The 23,405-nt window shown below is 45.4% G+C and overlaps 1 protein-coding gene across 3 annotated transcripts in view; it reads right to left on the bottom strand.

Moving 5' to 3' along the window:
- FEM1C (fem-1 homolog C) overlaps nucleotides 1–18,710 on the bottom strand; it is a 40,755-nt gene extending 22,045 nt beyond the window's left edge. The window contains exons 1-3 of one of the 3 annotated variants that reach the window (XM_077462251.1): nucleotides 18,525–18,710; nucleotides 12,410–12,720; nucleotides 10,009–10,731 (exon numbers count right to left, since the gene is read on the bottom strand). In XM_077462251.1, coding sequence (XP_077318377.1) covers nucleotides 10,009–10,552 — 544 coding nt within the window. In that variant the 5' untranslated portion in view covers nucleotides 10,553–10,731; nucleotides 12,410–12,720; nucleotides 18,525–18,710. The remainder of the gene's footprint in view (nucleotides 1–10,008; nucleotides 10,732–12,409; nucleotides 12,721–18,524) is intronic. The other 2 variants (XM_077462250.1, XM_077462252.1) reach the window with 2 other exon arrangements.
- Nucleotides 18,711–23,405: the final 4,695 nt, after the last annotated feature.

Here is a 23,405-nt window from a genome sequence, read left to right as displayed (position 1 = left end):
ACAGATGCCTGTCCAGAAGTTATTTTTGAAGCTGCTGTTGCCACACAAATCCTTGTCACGTAATAGTACTTAAAAAAGAAAAAGCTGATCCCTGCTGGACTCCCTTCAAAAGTTTCAGAGTATTCCAGCCTCAGATACTGGATAGTAAAAAGGTCTGCCCTAATCCAAACATGAACTACATACAAAAAGTGCTGGAGATGTCAAATTATCTTAAAAAAATGCTCAAGCCACAACCAAAGTTTTATGGCCAGAATACTCAAGCAAAGGAAATCTGGAGCAGTTGCCCAGAGTAATGCTTGGTATACTCAATGAGATCGAATGAATTGACGTTCATTATTTTTGCATGCTAGTTTCATATTGAAAATTAAGCGTTTACTAAAGTTACGAAAATTCTGGCAATAAAAATTCGGAAGTGATATGTATTGTATTTTCGGACAACTGTACCGATTAGACAAAAATCGCATAATTTGGTAAAGTAAACAAAAAATTTTCCTACTTGTCCCATCGGATAATTTTGCATGCATGGTTGTGATGGTATATAGCTTCAGAGAGAGATCAGATTAACGTACAAATCGATTTTTAGGATGTGTACCGGTCATTAGCATTTAGCTGATTAGATATAAGTAATCGGTACTTGTACCCATTGAAAAAAAAAAAAAAAAAAAAAACACAAACGGTATCGGTGCATCCCTAGTATTCTCCCAGTGTTTTTGTATCAATGATGATTCACTTATAGTAAATTACACATTCACTGCTTTATAAATATGCTCCTGTAAATTCCCTTTCCACACTGCTGAGACTTGGGATCTGACTTGTGAGATCCCATGACATATGAAATCCCATGTTAGTCAAATGAGAGCTGTCTTAATTAGCACTACTGAAGGTTCCAGTACTACTTCAAGGCGACTTCTGTCCAACTTGTGCCCATAGACCTTAATGGAAGATCCTCATCAATACTGATGTGATTTGGATCTGAAATTACAGAACGATTACCAGGCATTCCCATAAAGTTCTCTCCTAAAGTCGCATCAAAGTAGTACTCAAGTCACAAGCAAGTCGCCTGGCAAAGTCATGCTGTATGTAGAGCAACTTTCAGGTCATAGTGTTAACCAAACATATTGAGCTACTTATATAAGTACAGTCCAGTATTTTAATGAATAACTGGAGACTTTCCTACACCAACACTAAAGCAATGTACACAATCTTGCTAGAAAGGATAAAAGTAGTAATAGAAGGGCTGAAATACTTTCATTTCACAGACAGACAAAGTGCTTTGGGAGGCTCCCTCCAGTGCTGCCCAAAAGCCTAAAAGAAACCAGCAAAAAGATACAGTGCATCTGGAAAGTATTCACAGCGCTTCACTTTTTCCACATTGTTATGCTACAGCCCTATTGCAAAATGGATTCAATTCATTATTTTCCTCAAAATTCTACAAACAATACCTCATAACAATGTGAAAAGTTTGTTTGAAATCTTTGCAAATGTATTAAGGAAAACAAATAAATCTCATGCACATAAGTATTCACAGCCTTTGCTCAATACTTTGTTGAAGCTCCTTTGGCACCAATTAGGGCCGGTTCACACTGCGAGCCGCGGCGAGGCGTCTCCGACTTCCTCGCCGCGACTTGCAGGGGGGGTCAGCGGCGACTTGCAGAGGACTTCTGCATAGAAGTCAATGCAAGTCGCCCCCGAAGTCGCCCCGAAGTAGTACAGGAACCTTTTTTCTGAGTCGGAGCGACTCGAGTCGCTCCTCTCAGAACGGTTCCATTGTACTCAATGGGGACAACTTGCGGGAGCGAGGCGAGGCGAGCCGTGTCGCCTCGCCTCGCGCCGCAGTGTGAACCGGCCCTTACAGCCTCTAGTCTATCGAGTATGATGCTACAAGCTTGGCACACCTATTTTTGGGCAGTTTCTCCCCTTCTTTGCAGGATCCCTCAAGCTCCATCAGGAGTCTCTGGCTGAGAAAACGATGAATTTAGTCTACTGTGGAATAAGGATGTAACATAAAATGTGGAAAGAGTGAAGCGCTGTGAATACTTTCCAGAAGCACCGTATGCAGGCTTCAAAATAATTTTGGCATTGGCAAAGAACTGCCTGGCTGTTAATGAAAATGTACTGACCGAAAAAAAAAACCTCTCTGGGATTCCTTGAAAACAGAACTCCAGAAGATAGAAATGAATAGCCCAAAATGGGGGGGGGGGGGGGGACAAAAAACACACCACCACACACACCCCAAAACGACTTCCTCCGAGCCCAGGTCATCTAAGACCCACTCCAACATGTGACTGGAAAATTAAATCATTAAAGCAATGAGATCATCTGTCATTCTTATTTCACTTCCAATCTGCTTCTCGACAGCAAATAAACTGATTGGCTCCTTGTACTGGTTCTCTCACATACTCCAGTCGTGTTGTACAGAAACCCAGGGAATAAAATGGCGGTCATTGCAACTTTATCTCACATGGTATTTGCGCAACAATTTTTCAAAATTTTTTGGGGAAAAAAAGTTTCACTATTTAAACAAAACAGTAAAGTTAGCCCAATTTTTTTCTATAATGTTAAAGATGATGGTACGCCGAGTAAATACCGTATTTATCGGCGTATAACACGCACCCCAAGTTTAGGAGGGCATTTTAAAGGGAAAAAAACAAAACAAAAAAGAACAACTTACATTTAAATGCTCATCAATGCAGCCTTATCAGCGTCCATCATTGCACAATGATCAGTTCCATTTGGAGCCTTGCTCAGTGTCATTTGCATGTGGCATGTAAATGGCCTTGCCCAGCGCCATTTGAAGCCTTGCCCAGTGTTTAAATTTCCCGCCGCCGAGATAAAGCCTGTGTACTCGGCTCGTCTCGCAGTCCAGCCCAGTCTGGGCAGCATTGCGAGCTGAGCCGAGCCCACAGTACAGTCAGCTCGGTCTTTCAGCAGCGCTCGCTGCAGAGACAGTAGGGAGGCGGGACGGCGAGTGCAGCCAAGCACTCGGCTCGGTTCTTTCCGGCTCACAGACAGTGGGGATCGGCGTATAACACGCACCCATGATTCTCCCACCGATTTTAAGGGGAAGAAAGTGCATGTTATAAGCCGATAAATATGGTAGATACCCAACACATCACAATTTAAAGTCGTGCACACTCAAACTTCAGTACTCAAAAATCTCCATAGGCGACGTTTTAAAATTTACAGGTTAGCGTTAGAGGTGGTTTAGGGCTAAAATTGTTGCTTGCGCTCTAACGCAAGTGGCAATACCTCACGTGTGGTTTGAACGGCGTTTACATATGTGGGTGGGACTAACATGTGCGTTTGCTTCTGAGCGCAAGCAACTGGGGACAGGGTGTTTAAAAAAAAATTTTACTTTTTTTTAAACTTTCTTTTACAACATTTATCACTTTTATTCCTATTAAAAGTAATGTAAAACATCCCTTGTAATAGGAATCATTTGTGACAGGTCCTCTTTATGGAGAGATGCAGGGTCAATACGACCCCACATCTCTCCAGAATGCAAAGCATTAGATTGAGGGGGGGGGCTTTGTTTACATCCGTGGCCCGGACGTGACGTCATAACGTCGCACCCGGGCCTCCGACAGTCAGAGATGACCGGTGACCATCTCTAGGCTCTTCATCCGGCGGCGGACGGACGATTTTTTCTCCAAGTCCCCGATGGCACGGGAGAGACCGGAGAAGCTTATAACATCACTTTTGGTTCACAGCCGATGTAAACAAGGCTCTTTTTTTTTTTTTTTAAACATTCTTTCCATTGTAGGAGGAGAGATGTGACGTCTTACTGAGCAGATCTCTCCATAAGGAGGACCTGTCATGCCTTATTTCTAGCACATGGGATGTTTACATTCCTTCTGATAAAAAAAAAAAAAATAAAAAAAAAAAAAATCACTTTTATTCCTTTTTTTTTTTTAATGGGACAGTGAAAAAAAATAAAAATAAAAAGATTGTTATTTTAAGGGGCCCCGCACACGTGCAGTGGTGAATGCATATAAGTCACGCCCATATATGTAAACTGTGTTTGTACCACACAAGACTTATCACTGTGAATGTCATAAATTCTGGCTCTTGATCTCTTCTGTAACTAAAAACTGGCAACCTGTAAAAAATGTTAAAGCGTTGCCTTCGGAGATTTTTAAGTTCCATAGTTTGGCGCCATTCCATGAGCGTGCACTATTTTAAAGCATGACGTTAGGCATCCATTTACTCGGGGTAATATCTTTCATATTATACAAAATAATTGGGTTATACACCATTTTTTTAAATTCATTAAAAGTATATTTTTTCAAACAGAAGAATACAATTTCAGCAAAATCCCTCTTACTAATGCCTGCACTCAGCTACATCCAGACTGGTGAAACAGTAACTTATGTAAAGCCCTTTTAATTTGCCTAAAACCATAGTCGACCAAGGCCGAAACTAATAGATTATGAAAATAGTTGTCAGTTATTTCATAATCGATTAATCGGCCTGCATACAGAATGCATTATTTGTTTACATATCAGGAAATACAGTGCAACACACATACAACCAAGTGCCTGAGAACTTGTGAATGTGAGGAGGAATGACTCATGGGACATGTAGCCCTGGGCAGGAAGTGAGTGGTTCTAAAGGCAGATTTTTTTTTTTTACCTTGCTATAGGGGCACTCTATACTATACTTTGCAGCTTGTTATAGGAGCACTCCGAAGGCAGGAGGAGCCAGAAGCGTTGGTAGGGGACCCCAGAAGAGGAGAATCAAGTAGGGCTGCAACTATTTTCATAATCGATTAGTTGGCCGATTATTGTTTCGATTAAATCGGTTAATAACCTTAAAGTGGGTCAAACTGACGTTCATTTTCAACCACAGTGACAGGAAAATTTGGAAATAGAAAACTTCTTAGGAATTGTCAGACAGTGTTTGTGGTTTTCGTTCAGAAACTGCATTCATTTTAAAAAACAGAATGTTAAAAACAAGTGAAAATTCCAAACAAAATTCTTTCATTTAGCGAATGTACAAAGATTTTTCATCTGAATATTCTCATCTTAAAATGAATCAGTGTGGCCAGCATAAAGCTCGGTGCCTTTTCTTTGGGCAGATTAAAAAAAAACACAAATTGCTGCAAAAAACGCATTACATGCTTTTCTGCAGCTTCTCCGTTGAAGTACATTGAACCAAAAAAAGCACCGTTTTGAGTTAAAAGTCCCTGACCCTTTCAGATGTGAACGTGTCCCATAGAAAATCATGTAAATGAACTGTAGTGCATTTCTGCAAAAAGCACCAACACACACATAGATGTGAACCAGGCCCAAGACGTTTAATAACATAATGGGGTTAAAAAAAAAAAAAGAAAAAATTGGCCCTTTATAGTAGAAGAAAAAAAAAAAAAAAAAAGCAGATCACTACTTTTCGTTCGGGTTCTGTTTTTTACTGTAGTAACAGTGAAAGTAATATTTACAGTAGCGATTTGCTCTTTTTGTACTATAAAGGGCTAATTTTAGTTTTTTTTTAACCCGATTAATCGATTATGAAAATAGTAATCAATTTCATAAATCGATTAGTTGTTTCAGCCCTACTAGTAATGTCAGTGATCTGCGATTTTAGCGGTACTGTGACATACAGATGGGACACTTGACATTTATACAGCGATCAGTGCTATAAATATGCACCGATTACTGTGTAAATGTCACTGGCAAGGAAGGAGTTAATACTAGGGCGCGAGCAAGAGGTTAACCGTGTGGGGTTTGGACTGACAGAGGGGACAGATCGTTGATCCTACTTAGTAGTTGGGTACAGTGAACGACCGTGCAATTGTCAGTTAAAGCGACGCAGTGCCAAATCGTAAAAAGTGCTCTGGCCAGGAAGGGGGTAAAATCTTCCAGGGCCAAAGTGGTTAAAAGACTGTGCAGGGATGATCAGCATCTGAACCCAGTGAAGGTGGAGTTTATGGGTTTATGCTGAAAAAGCCCCCCCCCGCTTATACTCAAGTGAGGGTCTCCCGCTGTATCATGCAGTTTTAACTGTTCGGTGGCTGTCCACTGTAACAAAGCCCTGCCTCCTCTTCATCCGTGATATACGGAACATCGATACAATGCTGGGAAAACTAATCAGTGTGCCGTCTATCATGGACAAGGAGGAGGCAGGGCTTTGTTACAGTGGACGGCCGCCGAACAGTTAAGACTACAGTTGCATGACACAGCGAGAGACACCCACTGTTTGTAATCAAAGCTACAGGTGGGCACACAGTAAGGCTGCAAATGAGCACCGTTTACCAATAGCTGCTGCATTTCCCACCCTAGGCTTATACCTGAGTCAATAATAAAATTTTCCCAGTTTTTGGTGTTGTAAAATTTGGTGCCTCTGCTTATATCCAGGTCAGCTTATACTCGGTTATTCGGTAATTGCTTTCACTGTTTCCCAGTATAAATGAATCCCTTATAGTAGCCATTATCTTCTCTTTTTGTACTATAAAGAGCTAATTTTCGTTTTTTTTTTTAACCCCATGACAGGCGATAAAAAAAAAAAAAAAAAAAAAAAAAAAAAAAAAACACACGCGGCTGCTTCTATCTTGCCTGGTTCACACCTATGCAACTTTTGCAGAAACGTGAATTGGATGTGAGGAAACCTGCATGTCAGTGTTACATTAACTAACTTAGAAGCTTCTGTACAGCACACATGTCAGAGTTGATTTAGGGTCATGAGCGCTGGAGCAGCGCCATGTGCGATTACTGACATTTCAGATCAAAAAGGTCATAGCATGTAAATCAATACAAAGTAAATATAAAGCTTGCATTAGTCTTCATTATGCAAAATGTACTGAATGCAGTTTGTAGCAATATAGTCATGGGACCATTTCTAGTACAAGCTTACTTTTTCCCCACATCAGCAAGAGGGGACTACAAACCATGTAATCGTTATCTGCTGCACGCCTGGGGCTATGGTTTTAGTCAAAGCCAGAGGGTTGGGGATTGCAGCACATAAAAAGTGCCTTATATTTTTGATTGTCAGTCACGGCCTCATTTCTTCCAACTTAATTAAAAAGGATTTGCATATGGCTGTCTATGAACAAATTACCTCACTGTCACAGTGGTCCTGTTGGGCACTGATAGTTTTCCCAGACTGAGAGCTGTCTTTCAACACAAACAGCAGCCACCCAACAACACAAATTAGCCCAATTTTTTGGTACAATATGAAAGATGATGTTACGTCAGGTAAATAGATGCCTCACACGTCATGCTTTAAACTTGTGCATGCTACGATACCCAATCTACGATCACCAATTATTCAATTCTCCAAATTTTTACAGGTTACTTGCTTAGAGTTAGAGTCGTCTAGTGCTAGAATTATTGCTCCTGCTCTAATTATCGTGGCAATACCTCACATATGTGGTTTGACCACCATTTAGATATGTGGGCATGACTTACGTATGTGTTCGGTTCTGTGCGTGAGCTCGGAGGGACGGTTGCTTTACATCCCTCCCCCCTTTTTATACTGTCCCTTTAAGGCCGGAATGTGTAAGTGACATTGGTTGTTGCTTCATTCCTTCAAGGCCATGGTGCAGGTTATCTTGCCCTCACTCAGTTTCTTGCCCAGCCACGGAAAGCATCGGATCGGCTCCGGGCTAACTGAAAAGTCAGATAAGCCCGGAGATTACCAGGAATCAGTGGGAGGGGGGCACCTTTACCGTCCCCTCTAAAAGAGATCCTGTGGCAAACCCAGCATTGGGATCACTTTTACGTGAAAGAGAATCACAGGCCCCCCCCTATATATATATATATAAAAAAGATAACAGTATAGAATGTTAACGTTTGAGAAATATAAAGAAAAAAGTGATGAGATAGAGATAGAGATAGAGAGAGATAGATCACACACACACACACACAGTGGCCCTGAAGAGGTAAAAAAAAATCTAATTAGTACAATGGAATGGGATGTGTCCCTTGTGCTACTGTCTCCCATGTGAAATCTTCCTTCTTCGGTGCGCCCAAATCCAGCAACCTTCTGCTGTGGCAAAGGTTAAAAGAACTGAGGAAGTTGTGACAGTCACCCATCAAGAGTGCACAACTACTATGACCACCCTTTCACCACAACTTTTTTCATTAGAGGAGATACTATTGTTTCTATGAACGAAATGCGATCTATGAATGGAGGGAGAGGAGCTTTCAATCATCTGCCCATCCTCCATTCAGCTTTGATGAATGGAGGAGTTAAAAGAAAAGTGCAGGCATAGTGAAGACCTCTTGAAGAGTACCTGTCAACTGCCTCAAGTCTATTAACCCCTCAGGCACTGTAAGATTACAACAGCAGGGGCATCAGAGGAGGAAGATTTTACCTAAACCAGGAGACGACAGCACAAGGGATATGCGTATGCATATATGCTGCCTAAATGGCTCTTCATCTGTGGGTCAGCATATATGCCCCACTGTGTGCTTGCTGGTATCCTGCTGTTAAGCGCACTCCCAGCACAGAGACAGAGCTGTCACCAACCGCTTTGGGACTCGATCGGAAACTGGGGGAGACCAGTTACCAATCACCTGATTGCTGCGATAGCCTGTGAGGGGCTAGCATAGTGATCAGTCACTGTACACATAAATGCTAGTTGTCTGCCTGTAGTCAGTGCTCCTGATTAAGCATGAGCTCCGGCGTGTTCACACAGCCCACGTGCAGAGCCCGCCAGGAAGTCTGCGCTGCGCTAATCACAGGCAGCAAGACATTGTCCCGATGCGCAGAGATCAGGAAATGTCTCACTAACTGCGATTAGCGCAGTACCGGTTTCCTGGTGGGCTCTGCGAACATGCCAGAGCTCATCCTTACTCCTGAGCTACACTTTTTTGGAGACAATGACTCAAAGGACTGAAGACGGAGGAACAGCAGCACATCCAGACAACTAAGAGGACATAAGGAAGCCCAAGGCTTAATGTACATGGCACGTTTTACAACCTCTCCTGAAAGATGTAACTCGACATAGTAACCAACATTTAAAAACGTAAATTTTTCTGTGTTTACCTGGCGCTTTTCGTTTACAGGAGTTTTAAATTTGACTATTTGAAAAAAAATAAAAATAAAAAAAAATAAAAAAACACTGATTCTAAACGCCTGTAGAAATGTGGCTAAAAACGCAAGTTATTGCGTTTACAAGCGTTTGGCGTTTCAAATCCCTCTGAAAATCCATCCCGAATGCATTTTTTTGCTTTACAAAAAAATGCTTTGAAACTCAACCGCCTAGAAATGACTATAAACGACCCTGTATACATGTACTGATAAGATAACAGACGAGCGTTCAGGGGCAGCTGGGAAAGTCCACCTGCTCCTAAACGTTTGTTTACTAGTAGCAGTGTGCATGAGGCCTAAGCATGTCTCTTATGAGAATTGAGCAAATCAATGATTTAGAAAAACCTAGAGCATGCAGGCAGTGCAATCAGATCGTCATACACGAATGCTTACTCAAGGTCAGCAACACAAAATGTAGTGATTTTAGAAAGAAGATACCAGGATTGGAGATTTCCAGTAAGCTGCCAATAAACACACAGATTGTTCAACACCATAAAAAAAAAAAAAAAAAATCTCAGCCTATGGGTTAGGCTTCTCAGTTATTCAAAGCATTAGCCCATTCCACCGAGGAAGCAGAATATGCACAACGGAAAAAATAAAATATTAAAAAGGGGAGAGATTATGTACACATACACACTGCACTTCGTATAATTATAATGGCAGCCTTATAGGCATCACAAGAGTAAACCTCCGATTATCAGAATTAGGGAATTAAAACTATCAGAAAAGCTTTACGTATTCAATACTCTAAACTGTCTATGAGAGCCAAAATAAGCTCAATGGCAAATATGACGGTAAGAAAAGATCAGATCCCTTTATATGTGGTTACCTTAATTCACACAAAAACCAAATGCTGCTTCAAAAAGGATCACTGTATCACGTTTTATACATTTTTTACAAGGGAATTAGGGGAAGGGGGATTCCAATCCCTCTGATTATTAACGTAGAAGCTGTTTAATCATATGGAAGCAATATTACCTTTCACACTTTTCCTATTAACATCTGCTCCCTTTTCTAGCAGGAACTGGGCTATCTCTTTGTGACCTTTGTAACAGGAGATCATCAAACAAGTGTGGCCATGACGGTTGGCCACCTCCAAGTCCGCTTTGTGCTCTATTAGATATTTCACAATGTCCAAATGCCCATCAAAGCAGGCAGCCCGCAAAGGCGTAGAGTTTGTGAGGGTTGTGTTGTTCACGGAAGCTCCATGATCCAGTAGCGACTGAACCACTTTAAGGTGGCCGGCTGCAGATGCAGCCCACAGTGGTGGTGCTCCTTCTATGGTCTCCCCATCAAAATTGACAGAACCCCCGATTTCCACAGAGGCACTGCACTGATCCAGAAGGTAATCCACCATGTCTAGGTGACCATAACGGGCTGCCATTAAAAGAGGTGTTGCCCCATTGGTTTTCTCAGACATCAGCAAAACAACTTCATCTTTGGCCTTGTTTTCCAGCAACTTGGAAAGAAGGCGCAGCTTGCCATCACGGGCAGCATTGAATACTGCAGTCTTGAGATCCATGGTTGTTCTGCTATGACAGCCTTGTGTGAATCAGAGAAGCCCAGATCTGTTCAAAATGGCAGCCAGAGTTTTCCAGGAAAGGCACGAGTTAAAAAAAAAAAAAAAAAAAAAATTATATAATCAATGAGTTCCACCACGTCTCAAGAGAAGCATAAATATGGGCTGACAAATGCATAACGCTGAATAAAGAGAAAGGAGAGAAAGAAATGGTTAGCTTGTTTAACAGATTACTAGTCAACCTTAGAAACACTTCGCATCACATGAACATTTGGTTTAAAGTGGTAGTAAGGGCTAATACCAGTACTAAATATTCTTTAAAAAAAAGATGAATAATAAAAAAAAATATATATAAAAAAAGTTTCCTTTCCCACCACCCTACACTACATATCCTGTATATAAAATTGTGTATTTACCCATTTATGATTTGGTCATGTGATCCAGCAGCTCTGGCTCCCCTGAGTAAAGGAGCGCTAGACAAGAGTTGTGAATTCCTAGCTGAAACATGGCAGAGCTACTCACTGGCACTGCAGAGCTGGAGCTGCAGGATCACATTGGAGTATGAAAAATAAGCGCGTACACATTCTTGTTTATACAGGTTTGGTGGTGGTGGGATGTCAGTATGTCTAAGAACAGTTAATATTAGCCTCATCTTCCATTTATGTAAAGTTATGTAACAGAACAGCATTTGAGAGCCATACAAACCTACAGAATGCAATCATGACTTAAGTACTGCAAAATTCTTAAAGCAGTGTGCTCTTATCAATGTATGGTGCTGGCAGCGACTGTCTCGTGCTTTTGTTCCTACTTCCCCACAAGAGCTGGCAGAACATATCTTTCAAGAATAAAATCATAACTTGAAAAGCAGTATTCAGTAATTTGGAACAAGCTGCCTTTATACAAACTGCTACATATTCCAAATACTACATCTGTTCACATAAAAAGGTTCACTCATTTTCATCCTGGTATGCTAGCAACCTACAGTATAATGGATGGGCACAGTAATTCCAGCACAAGGGAGTTTATTTACTCAAAGCAAATCCACCATGCACTAGGAAGTGAACTTGGAAGTGCAGTTGCTGTAGATCTGAGGGGGGACATGCAAGGAATTTGCATGCATGTGATTGGATGATAGAAATCAGCAGTGTCCTCATTTCAAATCTTCCCCTTAGAGCTACAGCGACTGCAGGTCCAAGCGCACTTGTAGTGCACAGTGGATTTGCCTTTTGTAAGTGAAGCCCACATGACTAATCGTGTGAGGAGAGAGGGATGACCTCACAACCTTTATCCAGGTCTCTAAACATTCACTGGTCTGAATACAAGACAACTGCCGATTTCTGTCAGAGACACAAGGAAAATCAGCCATGGTTGCAATTTCCAGATCCTTTCAGCTAGTAAAGTCCTACTTGCAATACGGTTTGCTTTTGCTACTATACTAAGACTACTCTAAGTAAAAACACACAGTTGCAATACACACAGTCTGAGCATTAGTCACATTCTTTATGCATCGCTTCTGTATTGTTTACATGGCAACCAATATGGAACAATGACAGTTATCATTTGGCTCAGGTATGTGTGTTACTAGCAGAGGTAGAAAATGAATAAACATATCATGAGACTATTGAATGTAAGGCTTATTAGCAGCTTTTTTGAATGAGAACCAACCAGAATAGGATTTTTAACAATGTGTTTTGTCTTATAAATGTTGCAAATTAAGTTAAAAAATAAATAGGAAAAAAAACATCTCTTTATGTAAGGTTTTTGGCTTGGGCACCAACATATAGGCAGGACTAAAATTAGAACATATATATATATATATATATATATTTTACACACACAGTTGCTCATAAGTTTACATACCCTGGCACAATTTATGATTTCTTAGCCATTTTTCTGAGAATATGAACAAAAACTTTTCACTTATGGTTAGTGTTTGGTTGAAGCCATTTATTATCACTCAACTGTGTTTACTCTTTAACCACTTAAGCCCCTGACCATTTTCCAGCTAAAGGACCAAGGCCCTTTTTGCGATTCGGCACTGCATTGCTTTAACTGGCAATTACGTGGTCGTGCGACGTGGCTCCGAAACAAAATTGAAGTCCTTTTTCTCCCACAAATAGAGCTTTCTTTTGGTGATATTTGATCACCCCTTCAGGTTTTTATTTTTTGCGCTATAAACAAAAAAAATAAAAAAAATTGTAATAAGCCTTTGAATGGTTTGCGCAAAAGTTATAGCATCAACAAAATAGGGGATAGTTTTATGGCATTTTTATAAAAATAATTTTTTACTAGTAATGGTGGCGATCAGCGATTTTTATTGTGACTGCAACATTATGGCAGACACGAACAATTTTGACACATTTTTGGGACCATTGGCATTAATACAGCAATCAGTGCAATTAAAAATGCACTGATTACTGTAAAAATGTCACTGGCAGTGAAGGGGTTAACCACTAGGGAGCAGTGTAGGGGTTAAGTGTGTGGTTTTTTTTTTTAACTGTAGGGGGTGTGGCTTGGCGTCCGACGTCACTGATCGTCTTTCCCTATAACAGGGTACAGACGATCAGTGACAGCCTCAGTAGGAAGCACGAGGAGGTTTGTTTACACTTACCTCTCCTCGTTCCTCAGCTCTGTGACCCGATCGCAGGACACTGGCGGCAATCAGGTCCACAGGTCCCGCGGCCACGGAGCTCAGGACTGTGGGCCGCCGGCTGCGTGCTCGTGACCCACGGCTGGGCACTTAAAGGGCAACGTACCTGTACATGCTTGTGCCCAGCCATGCCATTCTGCCGACGTACATCGGCGTGAAGCAGTCCTTAAGCGGTTAAATCATAATGGCAACAGAAACTACCCAAATGACTGATCAAAAGTTTGCATACCCTGGTGATTTTGGCCTGATAACATACACACAAGTTGACACAAAGGGGTTTGAATGGATATTAAAAGTAACCATCCTGACCTGTGATCTGGTTTGCTTGTAATTAGTGTGTGTGTGTGTGTGTGTGCGTGTGCGTGTGTGTATAAAGGTCCAATAACTTTCTGGACTCCTGACAGACCCTTGCATCTTTCATCCAGTGCTGCACTGACATTTGTGGATTCTGAGTCGTGGGGAAAGCAAAAGACTTGTCAAAGGATCTGCGGGAAAGGGTAGTTGAACTGTATAAAACAGGAAAGGGATATAAAAAGATATCCAAGGAATTGAGAATGCCAATCAGCAGTGTTCAAACTCTAATCAAGAAGTGCAAATGCCACAAAGTATCCCGCTTACAATATGCCAAACAAGCCTCAAACCTTCTGGTACAAAGTAATTTGGAGTGATGAGACCAAAATTTAGCTTTTTGGCCACAACCATAAACGCTTCATTTGGAGAGAAGTCAATAAAGCCTATGATGAAAGGTACACCAATCCCACTGTGAAACATGGAGGTGGATCGCCGATGTTTTGGGGATGTGTGAGCTACAAAGGCACAAGAAATTTGATCAAAATATATGTGCAGCTTTTCCCATCTGTGAAGATAAAGAGCCTCATCCACAAATACCACAAAAGACTTCAAGCTGTCATTGATGTTAAAGAGGGCAATACACGGTATTAAGAACTGGGGTATGTAAACTTCTGATCAGGGTTCCTTTGGGTAGTCTCTGTTGCCATTATGATTTAACTACTGGGAGCTCTCTCCTGACTGGACGTTCAGGAACTTCCTTCAGAAGGAGGGGGAAATCGCCTGCGCAGTGGCACGACCCTGATGCACTCGTGTCACCCGGACACAGCGCATCTCGGATCGGCAGGAGGGCTCTGTGATTTGCCCTCCTGATCACATGATGGCCGTGTCCAATCACAGCAGTCATGTGATGTAAACAAACTGCCGGTTGCTAGGCAATCAGCTCTCCTCACATGGAAGTCATCGCTGAGGAGAGCAAATCGCTGCAGCCGGCTGGTGACCAGTGAGTATGAGCTGTTTTTTACAGCTTCTTACTCACTGATCACCAGTCTAGTGTAAACACACATGTCCCCCACATATGTCCCACTAAAATCACATGTCCCAATGATTATCTGCACACACATCCGTGATCACCTGTACACATCTGTACATGATCATACAAATTATAATACACTTAACGGAATTTTTTTTTCCCAAAAACATGTAGCAGAATACAGTTTGACTTAAATTTATGACAAAATTCGATTTTATTGGATTTGTTTTAAAATAGAAAGAAAATGTTTTTTTTCCCCAAATTTCCGCTCTTTTTTTTCACTTATATCGCAAAAAATAAAAAATGGAGTTGTGAATAAACACCACCAAAATAAAGCTTTATTTGTGCAAACAAAATGATAAAAATGTAATTTGGGTACATGACCGCGCAATTCTCATTGAAAATGCGAGAGCGATGAAAGCTGAAAATTGGGCTGGGAAAGAAGGGGGCGAAAGTGCCCTGTATTGTAGTGGTTAAAAAGCGTAAACACAGTTGATTGTAATAAATGGCTTCAGCCAAACACTAACCACGAGAGAAAGAAGTTTTTTTGTGTTATTCATATTCTCTGAAAAGTGGCCAAGAAATCAAACTGTGCCAGGGTAAGTAAACTTATGAGCGCGCGCACAATAAATATATATATTACACACACACACATACATATACACATATATACACACTTCAGACAGTTACACAGGCTATGTATATGGCCCCTTTCACACTTTTGCGATTTGTTCTGTGACTTGGGACTTCAAAGCCTCGTGACAAATCATATCCCATGATTTCCAATGAGTACTATTCATATCTGTGCGACTTCAAGTTGCACCGAGTTCGATGTAGTCCTTGTACTACTTTGGTCCAACGTTGATGCGAGTTGAGGTCCACAGACCACAAGTTTACACATGCATTCCCTGAAATTGCATGACTTAAGTCACATCAGTGTGAAAAGGGTCTATGGTCGTTGTCCTATTGATGACAGCACCCCATTTTTTTTTTATGTGTTCTCTAAGATTTTTGTACAATTGGATGGGAGTTGTAAAAAAAAAAAAAAAAAAAAAAAAAAGTTGTATAATTGGGAACACAAATATATAGCGCGTGCGTGTTCTCAAGTTTGACTACAAAGGTGTAAATAATACTTTAAAAAAAAACAAAAAAAAAAACACTTTTTCAGCTGTGATTGCTTTGTGAATTCAGCTTATAACATTGATGGAATTGAAGAGATTGAACTGTGCCCAACTATAGATCTACTGGAACAGGAAAGTGGAAATTATTCATCAACAGATAAATGCAACTACCAGCTCTTCTGCGACCCGGGTCATACGCCACCAACTACACCGCGACCCGGGTTATACATTACCAGCTCTTCTGTGACCTGGAATATATTCTATGACTCTGAATATAGACAATTATATACTACCAACTCCACATGACCTGGATTATTTCTACCAGCTTTACCATGGCCAGGAAAGTTACTAACAGCTATGCCAGGTCCCAGATCAGCATTACCATGATCTGGATATGTAATATGAACCCCAACATAACCCAGATTAGTACTACCAGCTCTACTATGACCTGGATAAGTACTACTGGCTCTTCCATGCTCCATATGAGTAGTATATCACCACCCCATTGTGCTGCCTCAGTACTAACAGCCCCCCCATACCTGCCTCGGTACCAGCAGCCCCCCCCCATACCTGCCTCTGTACCAGCAGCCACCCCCCCCCCCATACCTGCCTCTGTACCAGCAGCCCCCCCCCCCCCCCATACCTGCCTCTGTACCAGCAGCCCCCCCCCCCCATACCTGCCTCTGTACCAGCAGCCCCCCCCCCATACCTGCCTCGGTACCAGCAGCCCCCCCCCCATACCTGCCTCGGTACCAGCAGCCCCCCCGCCCCCAATACCTGCCGCGGTACCAGCAGCCCCCCCCCCCATACCTGCCTCGGTACCAGCAGCCCCCCCCCCCCATACCTGCCTCGGTACCAGCAGCCCCCCCCCCCCCATACCTGCCTCGGTACCAGCAGCCCCCCCCCCCATACCTGCCTCGGTACCAGCAGCCCGCAGCCCCCCCCCCATACCTGCCTCGGTACCAGCAGCCCACCCCCCCCCCCCCCATACCTGCCTCGGTACCAGCAGCCCACCCCCCCCCCCCCATACCTGCCTCGGTACCAGCAGCCCACCCCCCCCATACCTGCCTCGGTACCAGCAGCCCACCCCCCCCATACCTGCCTCGGTACCAGCAGCCCACCCCCCCCCCCATACCTGCCTCGGTACCAGCAGCCCACCCCCCCCCCCATACCTGCCTCGGTACCAGCAGCCCACCCCCCCCATACCTGCCTCGGTACCAGCAGCCCACCCCCCCCCATACCTGCCTCGGTACCAGCAGCCCACCCCCCCCCCATACCTGCCTCGGTACCAGCAGCCCACCCCCCCCCATACCTGCCTCGGTACCAGCAGCCCACCCCCCCCCCATACCTGCCTCGGTACCAGCAGCCCACCCCCCCCCCATACCTGCCTCGGTACCAGCAGCCCACCCCCCCCCATACCTGCCTCGGTACCAGCAGCCCACCCCCCCCCATACCTGCCTTGGTACCAGCAGCCCACCCCCCCCCATACCTGCCTCGGTACCAGCAGCCCACCCCCCCCCATACCTGCCTCGGTACCAGCAGCCCACCCCCCCCATACCTGCCTCGGTACCAGCAGCCCACCCCCCCCCATACCTGCCTCGGTACCAGCAGCCCACCCCCCCCCATACCTGCCTCGGTACCAGCAGCCCACCCCCCCCATACCTGCCTCGGTACCAGCAGCCCACCCCCCCCCATACCTGCCTCGGTACCAGCAGCCCCCCCCCCCCATACCTGCCTCGGTACCAGCAGCCCCCCCACCATACCTGCCCCGGTACCAGCAGCCCCCCCACCATACCTGCCCCGGTACCAGCAGCCCCCCCACCATACCTGCCCCGGTACCAGCAGCCCCCCCACCATACCTGCCCCGGTACCAGCAGCCCCCCCACCATACCTGCCCCGGTACCAGCAGCCCCCCCACCATACCTGCCCCGGTACCAGCAGCCCCCCCACCATACCTGCCCCGGTACCAGCAGCCCCCCCACCATACCTGCCCCGGTACCAGCAGCCCCCCCACCATACCTGCCCCGGTACCAGCAGCCCCCCCACCATACCTGCCCCGGTACCAGCAGCCCCCCCACCATACCTGCCCCGGTACCAGCAGCCCCCCCACCATACCTGCCCCGGTACCAGCAGCCCCCCCACCATACCTGCCCCGGTACCAGCAGCCCCCCCACCATACCTGCCCCGGTACTAGCAGCCCCCCCACCATACCTGCCCCGGTACTAGCAGCCCCCCCACCATACCTGCCCCGGTACTAGCAGCCCCCCCACCCCATACCTGCCCCGGTACTAGCAGCCCCCCCACCCCATACCTGCCCCGGTACTAGCAGCCCCCCCACCCCATACCTGCCCCGGTACTAGCAGCCCCCCCACCCCATACCTGCCCCGGTACTAGCAGCCCCCCCACCCCATACCTGCCTCGGTACTAGCAGCCCCCCCCCCCCATACCTGCCTCGGTACTAGCAGCCCCCCCCCCCATACCTGCCTCAGTACTAGCAGCCCCCCCCCATACCTGCCTCAGTACTAGCAGCCCCCCCCCCCCCCCATACCTGCCTCAGTACTAGCAGCAAGCGTCGTATGACATAAACAATAGCAGACACCGATTCCTGTCCCATCCCCCAGCCTTGGTCCTGACCATCCGGGGTGCAGCAGCCTGTTCAGGGTGAGCGTAGGAATCCGTAGAGGACTATGGCGGCTCCTGGGAGTGAACTTCCTCCGTACAGTCCGCTCTGCCCTCATAGGACTCCGTGTGTAAGGAGAAGGAAGTTGTAGGCATAGAGCGGACTGTACTTCTCCCTCCCCCATAGAAAACACAGTGTAGGCGGAAGCAGACGGTCACCCGCTCCCCCGCAGATATATACGGACACTGTAGAAGAGACATTACCGCGGCCATGGTCGCTGCCTGTAGCCCGGCTCTCCCCTCCCACGTCACCGGTCCACCGATCCAGCCTGCGCCAAGCCGCGGCCGGTATGACGGTTGCAGGCGGGGTTCTCCTCCGTCTGATAGCAGACGCACCTAACCTGCTAGCCACCGCTCGCCACTAACAGAACCGCCCTCACCCAATGAAAGGCGGAAGGCGTGGCAGGAGAATGAATCGCGCACATTCGCCGAGGGCATGCTGACGTAGCTACGTCTCGGGTTTGGTTGAGATGACAGCGACGTCGAATGGTTGGGCGGAGGGAGGGAGACGACAATGGTGTGGGCGGGGTAGGGGGAGATCTCGGAGAAGCGGACTGGCTATAGCTCTGGAATGTTGGGATTGGTGGTGTCAGAACGTTCTCTGTGTGAGGGGCGTGCTGCTAGTTCTCACAGAGTTCCTGACAGGCGAGAGTACAGGAAGTATATCCGTGAGGGGTTCACATTCACCTGGACTTGGTGTCTCATAGCTTCTATAGGCCAGTTCTAATGAGACCTCATGGACATTGGTCATTTAGTGCTGATGTATGAGCTCCTCAACCTCAGTACATTCACAGACTGTAAAAAATCTGTGACTTTTAGTTTTACAACTCCATAAATGGCAGGCTGATAATTTGTCACGCTGTGCTGACTTGTTATATGTATTGTCAGTGTTTCAATGTTGTGTTTATACTGTTTAAATATTGATTGTCTTAGTTCTTAATAGAAGTTCTGTGATTTTTGAGTTTTTCAGTAAAAAATATGCTCCATCAGCAGCGATGGCCCATCTTTTAGGGGTGCATGGGCGCTGCCCGCCCATCCATGATTCGGGCCCCCTGATCTACATACAGGGCACCAGACGCATGGATTCCAATGGGGGGGTTGAAGCATGTGATTAGAGCTATAGGCTTCAAAAAAGTGTGGGCTCGGGCGCAGAGCACTGTGCCCCAATCCCACACAGTTGTGTGACAATAGCAAGTGAATATTTGCTATTACCACACTGACCCTCATCCCAGCCAATCAGGAAGCAGGTCTTGAGACCCATCACTCGGTTAGCTAAAAGGACTATCGAACGCCAAGGAGGAAAGGACGCAGGGGCCACGCTGCCCACCACCAAACCAGAGGAGGTGAGGACACAGGAGCCGTCCTGCCCGCCATCAAAGCTGTGGAGGGGAGGACACAGGAGCTGTGCTGCCCGCAGTCAAAGCTGAGGAGGAGAAGACACAGAAGCCGTCCTGCCTGACATCGAAGCTGTGGAGGAGAGGGCATAAGATCTGCGCTGCCTGCCGCAGAAGCCAAGGAGGAGGGGACATGGGAGCCGCTGCCCGCAACCCGCTTGCTTGGAGCCTGCAACCCGGCCGCTACCTAGATGGACTAATTGCCTGGGGGGGGGCTACTGCTAGCCGACCGACCAATGTTTTCCACCCCCCCCCCCCAAAAAAAACACCAGCCTCCACTGTCCATTAGTAAAAATGCTGTGGGAGGTTGGCAACCCTGGATCCTGGTGTTCAAAAGGCACAGCCACACCCTTTGGAAGCCTGTACAGCTTCTTGGACAAATGGCTGAATCGCAGACTGCATGTATTCCAGGCATTCCTTCCTGAGTACGCTTGGTGTACCATCCAGCCGCAGTAGCTGTCAGCCTCTCATAGAGTTTACAGATTGCCAACGATGGTAAGCCTGTGCCTTATGTCCGCATCAAAGCACCAGGATCCATCAGGGCTAAATGGCCAGTGTGCATGATGCTATAAGAGGATATCCAAGCATTATATCCACACAGGTAGCAACAACAGTTTAACCACTTGCTGCCAAGCGTATGTATATAAATGTTGTGGGCAGCAAGCAGTTATACCAGGATCATGGCTGTAGCTGTTATTTTTTTAGAGCCAGTGATCAGCTTTCCAGTAAAAGTGATCCTAGCAGCTTTACAGCCACTCCAATAGCTTTTACAAGGCTCAAAAGGGCCCACCACCGTTCCCAGGCTCTCCCTTTCGCTGGAGTGCCTGGGGCAGGGTTAGCTGCCCATAAAGGAGATTGAGAAACATCCAGTCTCCAATCTCCTTTTGTGACTAATTAAGTCAGAAGCGACAAGGATTCACAGCTATCATTCCCTGGCTGGTTCAGCCTGGGAAGCATCTGACTAAACAGATCTGTGTTGGATCAGATGTTATGAGGGGTAGGGGAGATATAAACAGTACCTGTCTGTCAGAAAATATATTTGCATGCACGCAGGCGCATAGGCCTAAGAACCACTGGCCATGTGACGGGTACTACTAGTCCTTTGTGTCAGTGCCGTTTGGTCTGTTGTGCTCTGGAACATCTGTGCGTCAGTTCTGGTGTTGATCCTCTGTTGCCGACCTCATCTGTACCTAACTTTGCCTTAAATCTGCCTGTACCGACCCCTGGCTGGCATTCTTCTGCCTGTTCCTTCCTTTGTATGATCTTCCTTGCTGTTCCCAACCCCAGCCTGATTCCTGTCCACTCTGCTGCTTGCTGTCTGCACTTGGATCTGCTCAAACATGGCTGACCCCGACTGTCAGACCTTGCCTTGGCTCTTATACCTGCATCTGCACCAGCTGACCCATGCATGCCTCTGGTCCTTCCGCTTATGTGCATTCAGCCAGTCATCTCTATGCACCCCAATGCACATCAGCACCTCCTGGCAGAAGACTTTACAGGCAGTTGTGCTGCTCTGTGCTTTGGTGTACCCTACCAGGGCTCCTGAGCCAGAGCTGTAAGAGAGGCCTACCTTTGCCCTTCAGACTTCATCACCAGGTACATTACAGTACAGAGCGGCAATGTCAGAGCCTGAAAGAGGGACCTGTCCACAGGATGAAATTTGCCAGCATATTTCTGTGCTAACTCAAGCTGTCAAGAGCCTACAAGGGGGGTATACACAGCTTGAGAGCCGTTTCCAAGCCTTGCCCGCACCTGTGACCACAACAACTACAACCAGTATGGTCTCATCAGCTCCTTCTACAGCCTAGACCACTGCTTCCTACTGTGATGATGTTGCCTCCTGAGCTAAGGGTTCCCATGCCAGAAAGGTTTTCTGGTGATCAGACCAAGTTTTGCAGGTTCTGCAACGCATGTCAGCTTTATGTTGCATTGCAACCCCAGCACCTTTTCAATGGAAGCTACCAAGGTGGGATTCGTTCTCTCCCTGCTACAATGGGAAGAGAGGGACAACTCAACTCCCAAGGTTTCACATAGTGATCTCCAGAACCTTGAGGTAAATTGTACCCCTCTGTCCGACACAATGTTTGCTGGGACCCCGTGGAGTCTAACAATTTCCTTCACAAAACTTTGAGCTGTTTCCAGGGAAAATGGTGTGCCTTTCATGGGTAGGAAGTGGGCCATCTTAGATAATCGGTCTACCACCACAAAGATGGTGGAAAAACCATGTGATGGGGGAAGTTCCACAATGAAATCGATTTAAATATTCTTCCAAGGTCTTTCCGGGACAGATAGTGGTTTCAGCAAACCCCATTCCTTGGTTTTACTATTCTTGCTCTGTATGCATGTGTTACAGGACTCCACGTAACCCTAATGCAGCGTACACTTGACCGGACTTTCCGGCAGACTAGGTTTAATAGGGTTTAGTCCGTCGGACAACCCGATCGTTTTTTGAAAAAAAAATCCGACAGACCTAGAAATAGAACATGTTTCAAATCTATCTGATGGACTCAATTCCGACAGACTAAAATCGTGAAAACCGTTCGTCTGTGTGCTGGTTCGACAGACCAAATAAGACGCAAGGGAAGCTATTGGCTACTGGCTATTGAACTTCCTTGTTTAGTCCCGTTAACGTCATCACGTTCAAAATGAACAGACTTAAGCTGGCCATACATCTATAGATTATCTGCAGATTTTCTATGGTTAGATGGAAAAAGTGGGAGATTAATCCATTCACACAGTTTAGCGAACATGGAGAAATCTGTTGCGCTTTTTCCATCTAACCATAGAAAATCTGCAGATAATCTATAGGTGTATGGCCAGCTTTAGTCCATTCGTGTGTGGCCAAGTCCGTTCGTTCGGAAAGTCGTCGGAACCAGAAAATAAATATAATAAAGTGCTGAACCATAAATTATGACTGATAATAGTCCACTATATGAACCATGCTATTTTCAATTATAATGATAACAAAAAAATATATTGTAAATGATCAAATAATAGCAATATGTCATATCATGTATAAATCAAAGTGCAACTGTGCTACAAATATAGTTCCACTATAAAATAAAGCGCCAAGTGCTAAAACTTAGAAGTGCAAAAAAATGAACAAGAAAAGTGACTGGTGCACACACCATATATGTAGAATGATCAAACCCAGGGCCGTCTTTAAGGCAGGGCAAAAGGGGCAGCTGCCCTGGGCCCTGTCATTGTTGTGGGGCCCAAAACAGCTGCCTCATACTTGCCAACTATCCAGGTTTAAATTCCCTCGTCCCTTGAAGTTTTATTCCTGTGCTATGTCCTAATATCTGTGTGAAGTGCTGGCACTAATGCTGCCCAGCTCTGCCCTATTGTTGTGTGCAAATGACTCACCTGCAGACCCTGTGCTTACATATAAATAACCGGCATTCATATGTAAATAGCGATGACAATACTAAGTAAATAGTTGCGGCTGGCGGCATTGATATGTAAGTAAAGGCGGCATTCCTATGTATATCATGCTCCCCTGCTGTGAGCAGGTGATGTGCTGTAACCTCTAGCAACTAATCAGTGAGCCATAATGTGTGCTGTAATCTCTAGCAACTAGTCAGTAAGCAGTAATGATATGCTGTAACTGCTGGCAACCAATCGCAATTGCTGCCTGATCTCATACAGAAAACTGATTTTAGGTCTAGCTGCTATTTATTGTATGTCTCAG

The sequence above is a fragment of the Lithobates pipiens genome, unplaced genomic scaffold, assembly GCF_037356315.1.
Source record: "Lithobates pipiens isolate NorthernLeopardFrog02 unplaced genomic scaffold, aLitPip1_a1.2 Scaffold_3, whole genome shotgun sequence".
NCBI lineage: Eukaryota > Metazoa > Chordata > Amphibia > Anura > Ranidae > Lithobates > Lithobates pipiens.
This window is presented reverse-complemented; position numbering and strand designations above follow the sequence as displayed.